The sequence below is a fragment of the Neovison vison genome, chromosome 1, assembly GCF_020171115.1.
Source record: "Neovison vison isolate M4711 chromosome 1, ASM_NN_V1, whole genome shotgun sequence".
Taxonomy (NCBI): Eukaryota; Metazoa; Chordata; class Mammalia; order Carnivora; family Mustelidae; genus Neogale; species Neogale vison.
In genome coordinates this window covers 26,601,405-26,618,472 of record NC_058091.1, presented here as the reverse complement: position 1 = coordinate 26,618,472, position 17,068 = coordinate 26,601,405, and the positions used below count along the sequence as shown (strand labels likewise).

Below are 17,068 nucleotides of genomic sequence, written 5' to 3'. Positions count from 1 at the left end.
CTTGAGCTGAAGGCAGAGGCTTAACAACGGAGCCACCCAGGCACCTCTCAATAAAAGTTTCTAGTATTTCTTTCTAAAAAAAAAAAAAAAATCCTCTCTATATAATACAGGTAACAAAAAATGTAAAATATTATAATTATTCTTACAAACAAAATATATCCATACTCTTAAGGGATCAGATAAGAATAACAAAAATAGTGAGAAGCACATTGAAAAAGTTTAGCTAGATCCCTAAGATAGCAGCTATTTTAAGAGAAATGAATTCAGAGCAGATGAAAACGGGGTCTTGTGTCTTGACAAGCAGTGTTGTCTATAGCCTCTGTCTGAGCTCCTTCGAAGGGACTTGTGTTCACGCCTGTGGGTCTCTGCAAAAACAGGGTAATTGTCTGTAACCACCAACAGGTGAGCCGGTGGGTAAATGTTCATCAACTGCCAGTGATATCAAGAAGTAAGCGGCTATAATCATTTTCCCCTCAAGGCAGCCTTCCTTTATTTTTAAATTAAATTAAATTAAATTTTATTATTTATTTGAGAGAGACAGAGAGGGAGAGTGGGAGGGAAAAGCAGGCTCCCCACTGAGCAGGGAGCCCTACGTGGGACTCAATCCCAGGACCTGGGGATCCTGACCTGAGGCGAAGACAGACGCTTAGCTGACTGAGCCACCCAGGTTCCCCGGCTGCTGTTCTTCTAAGAGCCGTCTTATAGTTGTGGGACTTACATTTCTCCGGGGTGAGGTAGTTTCAGCTTTGTTCACATCACGTTTTGTCCTGTGGGCCAGTCATGCGAGAAGTCCAAGCATCAAATCCCCTCCAACCGTGCTTCGCTATGGGGCTTGGGGGTGGATGGGCTCTGAGGTCTGGCCCAGCCACGTCTAGTCCTATCGTGGAACCTGCAGCTGTGCCCAGCCGCTGGGGGAAAAAGCCTAGAAAGCCTCGGCTAAAAGCTGGAGGAGGACGTGGCACCTGGGTGGCTCAGTGGGTTAAGCAGCTGCCTTCGGCTCAGGTCATGATCTCAGGGTCCTGGGATCGAGTCCCGCATCGGGCTCTCCACTCGGTGGGGAGCCTGCTTCCTTCCCTCTCTGCCTGCCTCTCTGCCTACTTGTGATCTTTCTCTGTCAAATAAATAAATAAAATCTTAAAAAAAAAAAAAAAAAGCTGGAGGAGGAGGATTTTCTCAGGATGAAGAGGGAGGCTGGGAGAGCTTCAAGGTCATTGGGGATATCTCTGTCCCTGGTAAACAGCAAGGAAATATTAACGTAGTGTCTGACGTCCAAGACCCAGGGCTGTTGCAGCCCGCAGGAAGCTGGTACAGGCCCCGGTGGGACTGTGAAACTGGCGCCGAAGTGGAAGGAGAACAAGGCCTAGGAGTAGAGGAAGAGCATCGCTGGAAAGAAAATCATTTTTCATGTCAAAGAAATAAATAGAATTCAGAAAATCATTTTTCGGGATGCCTGGGTGGCTCAGCTGGTTGAGCAGCTGCCTTCGGCTCAGGTCCTGATCCCAGCGTCCTGGGATCAGTCCCACATCGGGCTCCTTGCTCAGCAGGGAGCCTGCTTCTCCCTCTGCCTCTGCCTGCCTCTCTGTCTGCCTGTGCTCGCTCTCTCCAACCCCCGCCCCCGATAAATAAATTTTTAAAAAATCTTAAAAAAAAAAAGAAAGAAAATCATTTTTCAGAGTTGTAAGTGGAACCAGGAACGTGTCTGGAGCAAGCACGTAGTCCCACAGTGAAACTCGGAAGGCTCCTCAGCGGCGGCATCCCGTCAGCACTGTCTCGCTGCCTCTTGCCAGGGCCGAAGGCAGCCAAGAGGGCAGAGCTTTGAAATGAAGTGGAACTGACCCAAGGCCACCCCCTTGGCAAACCAGAGCAATTCCCACAACCTGAGGGTAAATGAACCCGCCCCCGCCTTTAGGCATAAAGTCGGAGCAAATCTGCTATTTGTAAGAGGAATGAAATGAGCGTCATATTTTCTAAGTAAGAAATTTATTTGATCAAATGCGTATTTTCTAAGTAAGAAATTTATTTGATCAAATGACAGTATGTGGAGATATTTTCAACTCTAAGGCCCTATTCAGACAAAATGTTAATTGATTTTGAAGTAAATGGTATCAATGTCGATGGCACCTAAAAACAGAAAAGACTGAGTTTCCTATAAATGTGTCTGTATAAAGCATTCATAAAATCCTCGTGTACTTTAAAACTAGGTTGTAAGTATAACAGATTAACCTATAAATAGTGCTTAAAGGCAGGTTTCTGAAATAACACAATATATAGTTACACTCGAGGTATCCGGGGCTCCTGTGAGGATCAAAGAAAGGCCGTCGCTGAGGAAATGTGTCATCCTTGGAGCAAAACTGACGCGTGATTACACGGCAGCCTTGAGTTCCCGGCACACTACCCTGTTCTTTCAGGTCCTCGGGAGCTGAGATCGAACGCGTGGGAATTTCTAACCACTGCTGCTGGAAATAAGTAGAAAAGGAGGCTGGGAAACCAGGGTTGGAGAAAAGGGAGGCAAAATGGAGGCATGGCGAGGTCTGAAGTTTCTGCAAAGAGGTTTTAGAAATGTCCAAAGAAATGGATATAGGAAATAAAGAACTGTGACCCCTTGGATCTGGTCTCTGGGGTACGCAGGGAGGTGGACCCCGAGCAGTACTTGGGCTGCCCTGCACACCCCAGCTCTCGCTGGGCGCCATCCACGTACTGGCAGGACGATTTTCCTGGAAGGCTGGAGTCGTTCCCCCGTGGCACCCAGGACAGGTTACAGGAAGTGTAGGTTACATCAACTTTTCCCAAAGATTTTTCCCCAGCATTCAAGGAACTCTGCCTTTGGGGCCAGGATAGGACCTGGGAACCAGGAATTGGCAGTGCCAGGTTATAAAACCAGAAATGTTTCAGACACAGGGAAGGAGAACCAGATATGAAGAAGGAGGTGTCTCCCGGGGCACACACTATTGGCAGCGAAACACAAAGGTGTCCAATGGTGACAGGGCAACTGAACCATGAGGAGCAGTAGAAAAGACCCTAGAAAGCAACGGGCAGTAGCTGACAATCATATAGCACCCATTATTACTAATTTAAGATATATAAACATCATTGGGTTTCTACCTAGTATCTGTGCTATCATCTTATAAATATAAATATGAGGGCTTTCAAAATATTACAAATGACACATACATCCTTGTGTAACTGTTACACTCCTGAATCATACAACATACTCGGTGTTGCATTTAAGCCTAGTAGATGTGGGGTTATATATAGAATAATTTTTGGAGATCATTTTCCGAGCCTCGGTCACACAGCTAAGTGAACACCAAAAAACACAAGAAGCATTTTATCAGTGGCTTTGGCAGCAAACGCATTTCTTTTTTTTTTTTTTTTGGTCTATGTATTTATGCCTTTCACAAAGATACACTTGTTCACTGGTATAAATGAATTCAAAGCCATCCACAGGAGATCTTACAACTTAAAACTCTTTTCTGTCTTCTTATCTGCTTCTTCGCTATCGAGTCTATGTGGGAGGGCTAGCCAGTGGCCGGCACCTCCTTTTCTCCAAGCCTCATTGTCTTCCTCAGAAGTGTGTATTTAAAAATAGGTTCATGTTTCCCATTCAGGCTAAGTGGTTCTTTTAAGATTCCTCAGCTCGAGATTATTATCTCTGTTATGAATGGAGCTGATGTGCACGCATGCGCACACATGGGTTTTAATAAACAGAGTCCGTGAATTCCGATCGTCTGGTTTTAGCAGCTTGCCTTTAAAAATGTTTGTTCCTGGTGCTGCAGAAAACAGCCTCCCAACATGCGCAGCTTTGTCATTAGAGAGGAAGGACCCTTCCCACGGTCTCAGCTCGACTAAATGGGACACCCCTGAACATGGGTCAGGTTAAGAAACCCCAAGCTTCTGTGGGTCCACAGAACATTACAAACGTGGCCTCAGCAGAATCTAAAATTACTTTCTCATCAGGGAAGGGTGTCATGTCTAATTACTCTATAGAGTGATTTTGCAAATTAGTCTTATGCATGTGGAAACTAAATGGTCCACATGACCTTACCCCGACAGTTAGAGGAAAGCAGTACCAGCGCCATTAGCTACAGTTACCACACGTGGGGTCTCAGGCACGGCAAGGGACCTCCGACCGAATGAATCTCTACAATCTTAAAGCCAAAGCTAAATCCTTCACCTGTGCTTCATTTCCCCCCAATACATTGATAATTCAGGAAACTAAAGAGGCCGTGTTAAGGTGAAGTGAAATCAGCCTTTCCAATGTGGTGTTAATTAGGCAACATTTGATAGAGATGTTAGGAGCTGGACCCCCCCCCGGTGGAAATTTTCTTAGTGAGAGACCGAGCGTGAAAATTTAACTCCAGTGAAATTACTAAAATAATTAGCCTTAAGAAAGTGGATTTAGGAAAGGGAGGTGACCCTCCAGTAGCTTATCTACCTTCTCTGAGAGAAATCACCTCTTGGCAAGACAGGCTGCTTTGGGCTCAACTTACCTAAAAGTAATTTCATTGGGAACTTTGTTTTCGCCGTTTAATACAACAGAGGACCGACTCAACTGGGTTCTAGTGGATGAAATAAAATCGTCATGGCGTATGACGTAGTGTAGTCGATCAAAGGGGTTCTCCCAGCTGAGTGCCTCAGTCACGCTGACCAGTCTGACCGCTGACTTCAGCCCGCTTCCCACTTCCCATCACTGTTTCCTGGAACACGATTCCAGGAGAAAAGGGAGATTTACAGTCAAGGCCCTCACAGCAACATCTAGGTTGGGTGCCCATGACATGGCTTTGGTCTGCCCCCAAAGCTCTGTTGACATTTGCATCCCCAGCCCTGGCTATTTGGCACGTTTTAAGGAAACATCTAGGACTCTGGAGGAACTGTCTGAAACTTCAGACCACAGAATGAAAATGCTCTTTCAATCGCCTCATTCTATGACACTTGCTTAGCCCCTGGACACCCTACCGCATGTCAGGTATTCCCCAGACCAGGGTGTGTGGGACAAGATGGCTCCAAATCACAGGTGAGCTGGGTTTTTGCTAAAGGTCAAGCTGAGCTCAGAACTGTTTCCATTTGCTTTCTTTCCAGCTTTGGTTTCAGACCTGATTGCACCCAGCACACTGGAAGGGTAACATGAGCCGAGGCTGATGAGTTTTCCTCATTATCCTGCTCTCCACACAATGCCCAAATAAGTAAGGCGATCTAGTGGGGTCATGTGTCTGGCCTGGGAGGAAAAATAAACACCAGCCAAATCACATCTTTCTTTACCATCTTCCAGCTAAAAATTCAGTTGAACAACGCTTGAGACTCCTTGCCTTTTAATGATACCTCAACCTCAATTTCGAATTTGCACTGTTTCTTAAACCTATCAAGTGGACAACCCCATTGCCACAGTGGAGAAAAAAAACTGTGAGGAAAATGAACCACAACTCAGAAAAAAAAAAAAAAAAGTGAAAAAGCATTTGCATTGATAGATCTAAGTTAAAACAATAATATATCTAGAAAACACTGTGAAAATATAGATCTCAAAATAGAACTAGGTTTAGTCAGAAGGCTCAGTAAAACAATTGCTTAAAAAGCTGACCAGTAAAAAGGATAGCTAAAACAAGCTTCCCATCTTTGACCTTTCCTCACTTTCCTGCCCTCAGACTACCCCAGCTACAGCAGACTAATCAAGAAACCATGAGGAAGGGCTGGTATTTTTCAAGACAGATTCCATGCAGGTCCCTTGTCCTCTCTCTCTGGTCAGGGCAACTGATGGACTTTCAGTGCGTTTGGAGACACGGGCTCAAAGACCTCGTCGTCATCTTCTACCCCTTCTTCGATGGGCTTCATCTTGGCAGAGCCCCGCTGGTGTGGAGACGGCACATCTGTCAGAGACACAAAGAGGAAAACCACTTACAGTCCAGCCTGCACCGATGCTGGGAAGATGTATCAATGAGAAACCCCAACCGGAAAGTAAAACTCTCTGGGAATCGATCGCTAGTACCAGGCATGTAATTCCCCTAAACATTGTATTTTCAATTCAGCATTTCGAGAAAACAACGAAGTCAAGAAATGACTCTCAGTCGTGAGAACAAACGTGGACTGGATTCCAGTGCCTGTGCACATGCAGTTTCAGGAGGTTCAGAATGCATGTTCCTACATTAATCATTGTGGTGACTTGAGTTCCTCAAAAGCTAATTTAACTCCTAATTTCCCTAAAGAAGAGTTCCATCCTAAAGCTATGGAAGCTAACACCATCTGGGGCACCACCTAAAATAGTAGTTGTTGCCACCACCTGTCCAGCCACTGCCAGGACTGGTATGGGAGAGGGAGGGGTGAGGAGGAGGGAGAGGGGGGCGGGGCAGGTGGGGGGTAGTCCAGGCAAACAGGAAGGAAAAGCCAGGTGAAGAAAATACAATCCCAAGTAGCAGAGTGGGCAGGAACATCCTTAAAGCCCTTTATATCCAAGAAGTGAAGTAATAATGACTCGATCTGTCCCTCCTTTGTGTATGCGTTTGTCAGAGGCTTACTGGACATCTACCACATAAGGGACACCATGATTGAGAGAGGAAAAAAACGTGGTTTAAAAGTAAGAGGAGTTGGGCGCCTGGGTGGCTCAGTGGGTTAAGCCACTGCCTTCGGCTCAGGTCATGATCTCAGGGTCCTGGGATCGAGTCCCGCATCGGGCTCCCTGCTCAGCGGGGAGCCTGCTTCTTCCTCCTCTCTCTCTCTGCCTACTTGTGATCTGTCTCTGTCAAATAAATAAATAAATAAATCTTTAAAAAAAAAAAAAAAAGTAAGAGGAGTTACTAAAAATGGGTGCACAGACTTCTCAAGGTGCTTGATGAGCGGCTCCCCGAACAGCACAAACGCCCCTCCACAAAGTTCCCACACCGAGTGTCAGGATTCATCCGGCGGGGGTCCCCGTCTGCCCTGCGCACAGCCGCGTGTGCGCGTGCCGCCCTCCAACAGGGCGGAATGGTTTTCCGTCCGTCAGTCAATCAGCAAATGCTGACCTCAGGCTGGACTTAAGATTGATGGTGAGAGAACGATGGTGAAACCTGACTTCCAATACTTGGTATAGAGCAGAGGAGGACAGTGGGCCCCGGCTAAGGCATGAAGCAGAGCTGCTACAAGAACTTTATCCAGATCACCTGCTAATCCCTAGCAAGCGTGGGCAGCTGACAGCAGAGGCTGTGGGCGAGGAGGATGGGCCGGCCTGGGGGGAGGTGGCGTGCAGCACGCGCCATGGTCAAGGCCCCAACCTCAAAAAACAGTTCCCAGGTTCAGAACCCCACTGTGCTGCTTCCTAGCTGTGTGATCTACGCTCTGTCGCTAATCCTCTCTAGGCCTCGGTTTCCATACCTGTTATAGGGAGATATTCCCAGGGCCCATCTAGTGCTGTTGTTGGGGGATAAGACAAAAGAATGGGGTCACGGGCTCAGCAGGGTGCTGGGCAGGTAGAAAATGCCACTCCGTGTTTATGGCGAGCTGCACGGTCCCAGTCACGCACTGCTGGAATGCCACTCCCAACGGCCACAGCTTCCAACGTAAAAAAGTTAGGAATTAGACTGGCCTGGACTTTGGTATAGTTTGGTATAGTTGTGTGTGCTGTGCCTACATGGAAACTTTATTTTCTGTTACTGTTTATTTTCAAGCATTTATGGTCCATTAAAATCCTGAGTTTCTTGAGAGACAACTACTGACGTTAACTATAGATGATGAGCCTCTATTAAGATGATCCAGGGACACAATTCTGTCACAAACAACCGCACGGCGGAACCACCCAGGCAAGTCTTTTGGTCCTTTTTCTCGCAGGTGACGGCGTGACCACCAGCAAAATGAGTTATTGATATGGTCTTTGGAGGGCAATGGCCTAAGTAATTAGAACGTTTGTTAAAATTCGTTATCGCCGGTAGAAATGGCAGATAAAAAGATGCGGGACTTGTACTTGAATGGGGTTTGTGTTTCTCAGTTGAAACAGTCCCACATGCAGCAAATTTTTCTTTTTTTTAAGATTTTATTTATTTATTTGACAGACAGATCACAAGTAGGCAGAGAGGCAGGCGTGGGGGAGGGGAAGCAGGCTCCCCGCTGAGCAGAGAGCCCCATGTGGGACTCGATCCCAGGATCCTGAGATCATGAAGGCAGAGGCTTGAATCACTGAGCCACCCAGGCGCCCCGCAGCAAAAATTGTCTTAAAAAGTAGCCACAGCTTCCGTCGTATGTCTAGCCTCCAGTTATGACTGAGCCTCATGACACACTAACTCAGGCTGAGTATTTGCAATCTGATAAAAACTCTCTGAACAAACAAGATGGCATGTCTGAGAGCATTAGACCAAATCAATAAGGCAAAGGATTCAGATGTGATTGTGTAGCACGCATAACAGAAACACACCCAGTTAATTTTGACGGCAGACGTGGGACTCCTGCTCTGGATTTTAGCCCATCTATCAACAGGGGAGACATTCTAGGGGGCCTTGTGGCTGCCATCTACATCGGGGCCAAAATGTTCTCTGCCCTCTCAGCTCCGTCACCAACTGTGTGTTTTCCCACTGACACAGAATGAGGAGAGGACCCAAGACAACTGGAAATGACCTGGTGAAAACCTTGCAAGGGCTTTCAACTTCTCCATGAAAGAATTTGTCCATTCCCCAGTACACTGGCCAGGGCCAAGGAAGAGCTGTGGTGCTTACCACATAGCATTAAAAAAAAAACAGTAGTGTGGGAGTCACCCACAGTCCTGGGGTGATACCCAGGAGCCTTCAAGTTTGGCCTCCTTCCTCTTCCAGTCTAAGCTCTGGCAAACCTCACTGCTCCCTAAATCCAACTCATCCTTTCCCTCTCCTCTTGCTTTTCTTCCCCAACTGGAGTGGCCTCTCCATTCTCATCCCTATTCATCAAATTCCTATCCATTCCTCAAGGTCAAGGTCAAACCCCACCTTCTTCGTCTGGAGTCTTCCCTAATTCCTTACGAGGGGAGATTCCATTCCCTAGAGCCCAACAGTCCTTCCACATTCTGTAGTTCACTGTGATCACAAGTATGTGCCTATCCCTTACTGGAAAACAAGCACCTTGAGGGCTGTAACCACACCTTCTTCTGTCCTGCAGAAGTAGCCCCCACATAGCCTTGTCCTTGATCATTACTTAGTACATGAAACTCCACATGAGGCCTTCAGAAGGCTGAGCCTGAACATGAGGCAAAGACACACGGCCGTCACCTTTAGTCTCGGGTGGGGGTGGGGAACCACCTCTATTTCTCACGTGCAGGAAGTCTCAGGATATAGTAAACCTTGTGATGAGAAGGGACTGTTATCACTATATTCTGTGTCATGTTCCCTGGGGCATCCTTGATCTATAATCGACTCAGCAGAGCTTACAGCAGCACACGGCGCACGGACAAGAGCACTGCCCCCTCACATAAACGTCCGTAGGCTCGGCCGGATCAGCACCTGGCAAGAAGTTTTCACCCAATTAGCAAAAGGTGCCCCTGAGTGATGACAACCCGCTAGAAGCTGGGTTAAATGTCAGGGAAATAAAAATGACTTGCAGAGTCTCTGACTCGATCTTACTTGGTTTCTCAGGAACTCAACGCACTTTTCAGAGCCATTCATGCTCACATATCCACACAATTTTTCTACTTTGTACTCAGAAGCTAAAGCAAAGGCCGCCTAGAGAGCCTGTGAAAGAAAGACTCGTGGGGGGGCTGTGGTGTTAGAACTTCTTCCTCACAGAAAGTGGGCCGCCCCGGCAGGATCCCGTTCTGGCAGGATGGAGGGCTGGCCCTGCCCGGCCTGCGAGACTGCGTGTTCCCGCTAACGTTCTCACAGCATCCTAGATTCACTCCCATTTCAGGCTCCGGGGCTGGGTTAGAGCGCACAGACCCCCTCCGATCCCAGTTCCCTTCCTCCCTGCCGCAGATGCGCTGGAGGGCAGCAGGCACCGGGCCTGTCGGTAACCACGGGAAGCTACCCGGAGCCAGCTGGCTGCCTGACCCAGGAATCAGGGTCACAGAGAATGCTCACACTTTGTCCCAACCTCAGCTGGCCTGGGCTCCTCTGCCACTGAAGGCCAAGGGTGACAGTCACCTGGTCTACCTGCAGATCTGGCACTGCTGTGGCCAGGAGGAAGTTGGGCTCTGGGGAGCAGGAGCTCACTTGCCCACACCTCCTGCTCTCCAGCCTCCGTGGGGGACCCACCGGTTCGGCGGGAAGACTCAGTCACTGTCACTGGGCTGTTAGAGGTAAGCTCTTGGTCCACTAACACAACTAAGCCCAATCTGGAGTGTGAACAACAACAAAAACCCCAAAAACTATAAAAAAAAAAAGAAGAGAGAATGTTCTGCTTCAAGGATACTATCTTACATTTCCCAAGTTGAACATTAATAAATTCTTTCTACAAGTTTGCCTGGTTTTTCATTAATTTTATGCACCAACACATCATCAGAAATTTGCCCAGGAGGGGCTAAACCTACCTAGATGGATGAGCACGAGGACAGGAGAGAGGAAGAGATTGAGCTTATCTTTAGTTAAGTGCATTTTCAAATTACTTTTGTCCCTCAAGGTCATTACAATGAGGTACGTGACCTCCGTAGGATGCTTTACTTTTCATTCACTCCAAATTCTAGGCAGGCCAATAATTCCATATCCATAAATTTTCCAGAAATCTGATTTCTACCCTTCCTCTAGTAAAACCGCTTTTACAGTTGGGAAACAGAAGTGGTTAACTATATCCTTTGGTATTTATTATAATGAAAAAGAGATAATTAACATTATTTTTTGCTGTTAGCTATAATCATCTTCTACTTGGCTCTGGGTGCCAATTAACAGTTTATTATAAAAGTATGTAAAACAAATAGTCGCAGGCTGAACCGCAATCCAGATTTATCAGGTGTGAAATTGTTAAACAGTTATGTCAAGAGTTACTGTTGCTGGGGGATGTTTCATATCACACCAAGCGGCAAAAATAATCTTCTGTCAGAAAGACTTCTCCATCCCTCCCATGGATCCCAGCGCACCCAGAAGGCACAGCCAGCGGAGTGGCATTTCCTCTGAGCTGTACACCACGTTCAGTGTGTGCAGCTGAGAGAGAGAACAGCAATCCTGAGGGGAAGAAAGAACAACTCAAACTCAAAAATATGAGCTTTGAGCGTGTGTAGAAGACAGAGGCTTAGCAGTAAGAGCCCCGAACCAAACAGTGGACCCTTCCACTCCTGTCAGATCACAGGGGGGACAGCACTGTGGACGCCCACCGGAGGATTTGGATCTGGAAAGTCGAGGCTCTCCTCAGCTGACCCATTCAGCGGCTTGTGCAGGATCCCCACTGAGGAGGAGTCAGTGTGGCTCCTGCAGGCTGCTCCCTGCCAGGGGAAGCTAGTCGTGGGCCTCCGTGAGGACAAGCTTAGCCTGCCCCACCAGACCCTTTCCTGTCTTCCTCAGGGACTGAGTCAAAGAACTGCGGGAAGCCTTTATACATGCAGACCACGGAGATCTTACCTAACAGTCAAAATTCTAGTATCCAGAGTAGTGAGAAATTAGGTAAGAGAAATTCCCTTTGACAGAATTCTGTCCTTATTAAGCTTCTTCTGTTTCAGTGTGCTTCTAATTACATGAGGGCCCAAGGGCGTCTCTTAGCAAGTAAAAGTAAACAGACATATTTTTTGGGGCTTAAATCCAGAGTGAAGGTCACACCTGTTCAAGAGAATGAACAGGCAACCTCAGGTTGGATCTCCAAATAAATATAAAAACCCAATATGAAATTTGTCAAGTGACTTTTCTCTCAAGAAGATTAAGATACTCAATTTTTATAAAGAGGGAACACTTTTGTCAACTATCTAATATAATGTTATATGATTTTTCCCCCTTTATTCCATTAACTTTGATGACATTTTCCTCACTCCTTTCAAAGTGCTCTTATTTTTATTATGTTTAACCATCTGGCCAAATGTTTTAGCAAGTAATTAAAAACCTTACAAAGGGTTTAGAATTTTAATTAGATTATACGATTTTTGATGAATGGATATAGGGAAGGATTTAATGGCTTCATGGCTAGAGAGGATTATCATCTCTTTTCCTACCTTGCTTATGTATATCATAAGATTTTTTTAAATTGAAGAGACTGATTTTGGATTGAAACTTTCTGAAAAATAATGATGAAGCGTAGGTATAGCTTTTATCCTTAATTCCCTTAGAGAAACGAAGGCACCAGCATTGAGGGACCCAACCAAAGAAATGTACACGTTATGGGAAATAGAGAGGTTGGAGAGAGTTAGTGGTTCCCATGACGAGGTTTTCTCAACCCAACAGGTCATTTGCAGATCAGTGGCTAATGACCACATGGGTGGTCAGGGTGTTGAGCTGCCCGGCAACAGGGGTGAACAGCCGAGGAACCGTGGCATCCTGCAGCCCCTTCCTGCCCACAAGGAGAAAGCTGTGACATCATGGGGTGGTGGATAAACTCAAGGGGATGGGGAAGGCAGTTCCCGGGGGCAGCTGTGCACAGAATGCAGACAACAACTCGTCTAGGATGAGATAGAATGGAAGGTTCTGTGAGGAAGTTCTCTGAGAAAAGGGAATACAGCATTGATGTACTGAGAGAGTTCCGATAGAAGAAAATGCAAGGATGAGGAGAAAGAAAGGCAACTAGAAATATCAATAAAGACAAAAAGCAGTATGATAAGGCACAGTTCAAATATGAAAAACTGCTTAAAGACTTTAAGAAGAAACAAATTGGATTTCAGTTAAAAGACAGAATGAATAAGAAGCTAGAAGATACTAGGGACATGGTGAATAAAATGGATCCCAAAGCAAGACAACAAAAACCCTCCAGGGAGAGCAAGTAAAAAGTATGAAGTAAACTGTGGCATGATTTTCTGTTTTATATGAAAGGAGAATCCATTGAACCTGATATTAGAAATAGTCTCCTTTGAACAGAATAGGAATCATGACGTTATAACTAAAAAGAAAGAAACGTAGTCACAGTCCATTATTTCGTTCTGAATAAAGGATAATGTCAACATTGTTTATTTGCTTAAACTTTGCAAAGCAAATCACAGAGAAAGCAAGAAGACAATTTTTTTTGCAAAAGAGAGTAGAGTACGTAATACCACTGAATTGTACAGTTAGATATAGTTAAGATGGTAAATTTGATGTTATGAGTATTTTATGACAACAAAAATATTTTGGAAAAAAAAGAAATAACAGAATATACTTGTTATCAATTGTGATTGTTTAAAAGTTAAGGAAGAGACCTACAACAATGTAAAGGTAGAAGAGGAAAGAATAAGAAAGGGTAGGGGCACCCGGGTGGCTCAGTGGGTTAAGCCTCTGCCTTCGGCTCAGGTCATGATCCCAGGGTTCTGGGATCAAGCCCTGCATTGAGCTCACTGTTCCACAGGGAGCCTGCTTTGGGATTAGATCCCAGGACTCTGGGATCATGACCTGAGTCGAAGGGAGACTCGCTTAACAGACTGAGCCACCTAGGCTCCCCTTAACTTGTTAATTTTTAAATTTGTTATTAAAAGTTTAAATGTGTAACTGGAGGGGCATCTGGGTGGCTCAGTCAGGTAAGCATCTGCCTTCGGCTCAGTCACGATCGCAGGATCTTGGGATCAAGCCCTGTATAGGGCTCTCTGCTCAGTAGGGTGTCTGTTTCTCCCTCTGTCCCCCTACCCTGACTTGTGGGCTCTTGCTCTCTCTCAAGTAAATAAATAAAATCTTTTAAAAAAGTGTATCTGTATAAAATCCCTATACTATGATTTTACAGAGAAAACACGGAGAGGATAGAGGACAGTGAATGGGTTGGTGTCTCTGGAGACAGAGAGCACAGTCCCTACTGGACATACATGTCATACTTCTCAACCCTAAAAGGGAAAAACACACCAACCTTCCTGGGTGGGTTGAGAACATGTATGAACGTGCTCAAGGTGTGTCAGCTGCGAGGGCAGGGGCTGAAGATCCCTAAACAAAGGTACACTCCCCAGCGGATATGGATATGCATAGGGTAAAAAGCAAAACAAGAACTTAAACCAAATTCAACACTTCTTTGTTTCAGAGCTAGCCCAGGGGCCCTGACCCCGTTACTTAGCCTCCCTAAGCTGCTCCTTACTAACGTACAAAGTGGGGACACGGCTATTCTCTTGCCATCTGGGTGGGTCTGAGAACTGTTACCTCAGTATTTCTGCTGCCTGATCCCATCTCCTCTCTGCTTCTCCACACGATTCACGTCAAGGTTGTTGTTTATTGGTCAATAGCGGTTGTGGGGTGAATGGAATATAAATCGAGTTGAACAGGTTATTTCATGAAACCAGCCTTGAAACTGAGAATGCTATATTGGTTTTTGTATCCTTCCAGGTAAATAAATGGATAAGAGAGCGGACAGAAACTCTTTATGTCAGATATGCTGCTCTTCTCTGCAGGTAAGACCACCAACCAGAGGCAAGCCACTTAAGGCATATTTGTGCGACCAGGTCACCTGAAATTAAGAGAGCGTCCAGAACACCATCTTGACAATAATTACAAAAAACATCTGAAACGATTTTTTTTCTCAGTAAAAAACCTTGCTCTAAGTATTTCACAGTGTGTATTTTTTTTAAGACTTTATTTATTTATTTGACACAGAGAGAGATCACAAGTAGGCAGAGAGGCAGGCAGAGAGATAGGGAAGCAGGCTCCCTGCTGAGCAGAGAGCCCAATGCAGGGCTCGAACCCAGGACCCTGAGACCATGACCTGAGCCGAAGGCAGAGGCTTTAACCCACTGAGCCACCCAGGTGCCCCTTTCACAGTGTCTTTAAAACTCATACATTTTAATTATAATTTCTGAAAAAAAAATAAATGGTTTAAAATAACAAAAGCTATCCAAGACAAGTTCCAACGGAATGCATTTTCTATAATGCCTCAGGACTTAAAAAACAAACAAACGAACAAACCACACAATAGGTTATTTAACCCCAATTAACCAAAATAAAGTTCTACAACTTTTAAGGGAACAGAATACGGTCTCCCGTTGTCATGACGATGTCTGTGCCCAGCACCGCTTGTCAGTGATGCACCTGCCAAGTCCAATCAATCTGTGTTTTCTGCATCACACCTAAACCTCATAAGCAGGAGAAAATGGCAAGGCAGCCTGGTGAGGCCCTCAGGGCAGGAGCAGAGAGAAGAGAGCTTGTAGCCACGTGAGGACACACACTCCTTCCCACATGCCCTATCCTGCTCGTCCTTTCTGGTCCTTTTGCCTCACCAGCATGCTTCCCAAACACGAAACAAGTAAGTGAAACCACAGGAAACTGAAAGGGAGCTGAGTGGATTACGGGCCACTGAATAAATGGGAAGGAAGCAATTTTTCTCAGACTATCTCATTACTTTCTTGTCTTTAAATGATAATTTGATGTGGAATACACAGTCTGCATGGCAAAGAGTAGCGATCTTGCTCTGGATTTAGGGTTATCTGATATATGTAAAAATAGAGTGCAATGTAAAAAAGTGGGATCAGCACCCATTTTTTTTCATGCTTTCACCAGAATCTACACAGGCCCAAGATCTACCTACCAGTGAATGGAAAATACAAGAAACCATCATGGGGCTGCACTCAGCAAAATTCCAGACTATAGGGAGGGACTCCTACTCCTCACTGCTCAGAGACTGGTTCAGGGGACAGCCACGTCAGCACCCCTGGGGCACTGGTTAAACAGAGGGACGCCAGGCCCTGTTCTAGTCTTCTGCATCAGAATCTATAATAAAGTCTCCAAGTGATTCATATTCACAATTATATTTAAGAATCAAGATTCTGTTGGACAAACAAGACAAGACAAAAAAAAAAAAGCAAAAACAGAGAAAGAGAGATAGAGAGAGAGAGAGAGATGGAGGGGAAGTCCAGAGATTCAGAGACTTTCAACCAAATGGAATGGGTACACGCTGATCAAATATACATATAATATTACAATATACAATATACAATAAATATACAAAATAAATGTAATTTTTATAGAGCAGCACTGCTTATAATTCTGAAAGACATATGAGGCAAAGTGAAAGCTAACCCAACAATAAACGATTGGAGGACATTACTGGATAATTTAAATGTTCCTATGGTAAACCCCGCATACAATGAAGAAATCAAAAATTTTCATCAAAATGGAAATCAACAGGTCTGTGAAAACCGATCTGCAGCACTGTTTGGTCATAATGGAAGAATCTGGTGGTGGGGGGAGGGTGGTAGGTTTCTCCAGTGAGGTAGGTTGCAGGAGAAAGAAGTGATTTGGGGGTAAGCACAGCCTTCTCACTGAGGACAGGTGGCCCCTTCAGGAAAGGCATAGATATACTAACAGTGACTGTGTCATGCTGCAGAGTCGTCAGGTGGAGATGAAGGAATGGGAGCGGAAGTGACGGGTAAACTATAAAGCGCCAGTCAAGTGTTACACACATATTTTGGTCTTTTCCTTTTAAAACAGAGAGGCAATGTGGTCAAGCAGTATGGCTTGGCCAGGACACCTAGCTCTGTATCCCAGAGCCTCTCCCTGTGCGAATGGAACAAGTGAGGAAGCATCCAGATTCCTAATTCCCTCAGGTGTAAAATGAAGTAATACTTAGACCCAAGCTACTGTCAAAACGCTTGCTTTCCCTCCCGCCTCAGGGGCCTTCCTGCTCAGCCCCTGCAGGATCGCACGCACTACTTCTTCTTTTTTAAAAGGTTTTATTTATGCATTTATTTGACAGAGTGAGAGAGCACGAGCGTGGGGGCAGGCAAAGGGCAGAGGGAGAGGGAGCACCATACTCTCCGCTGAGCAGAGAGCCTGATGCGGGGCTCGATCCCAGGACCCGAAGATCATAACTTGAGCCCAAGGAAGTCGCTTAACCGACTGAGCCACCCAGGCGCCCCGCATATGCTACTTCTAAGTGGGAGCATTCAGAGCCATCACGTGATTCTGCCGTCACTGCCTTCCCCTGCGTGGAGGGCGGTCGTCCGAACAGCGGCTGCTCTTTGCATCCCAGTCTCAGGAGGACATGGGCCTGGAGTAGCACCCCGGTGCCCTTGCGCCAGAAAGCAGCCCCTTCCTCCCAGCCAGAGATCTGGGAGGCTGTAGGGCTGTGTCTT

General features: G+C 45.9%; 1 protein-coding gene across 2 annotated transcripts in view; it reads right to left on the bottom strand.

The window, feature by feature from the left end:
• Positions 1-1,963: 1,963 nt before the first annotated feature.
• The window catches only part of BVES (blood vessel epicardial substance), a 37,955-nt gene continuing 22,850 nt past the window's right edge, over positions 1,964-17,068 (bottom strand). For both annotated transcript variants that reach the window (XM_044244859.1, XM_044244851.1), the window contains exon 8: positions 1,964-5,861. In XM_044244859.1, coding sequence (XP_044100794.1) covers positions 5,737-5,861 — 125 coding nt within the window. In that variant the 3' untranslated portion in view covers positions 1,964-5,736. The remainder of the gene's footprint in view (positions 5,862-17,068) is intronic.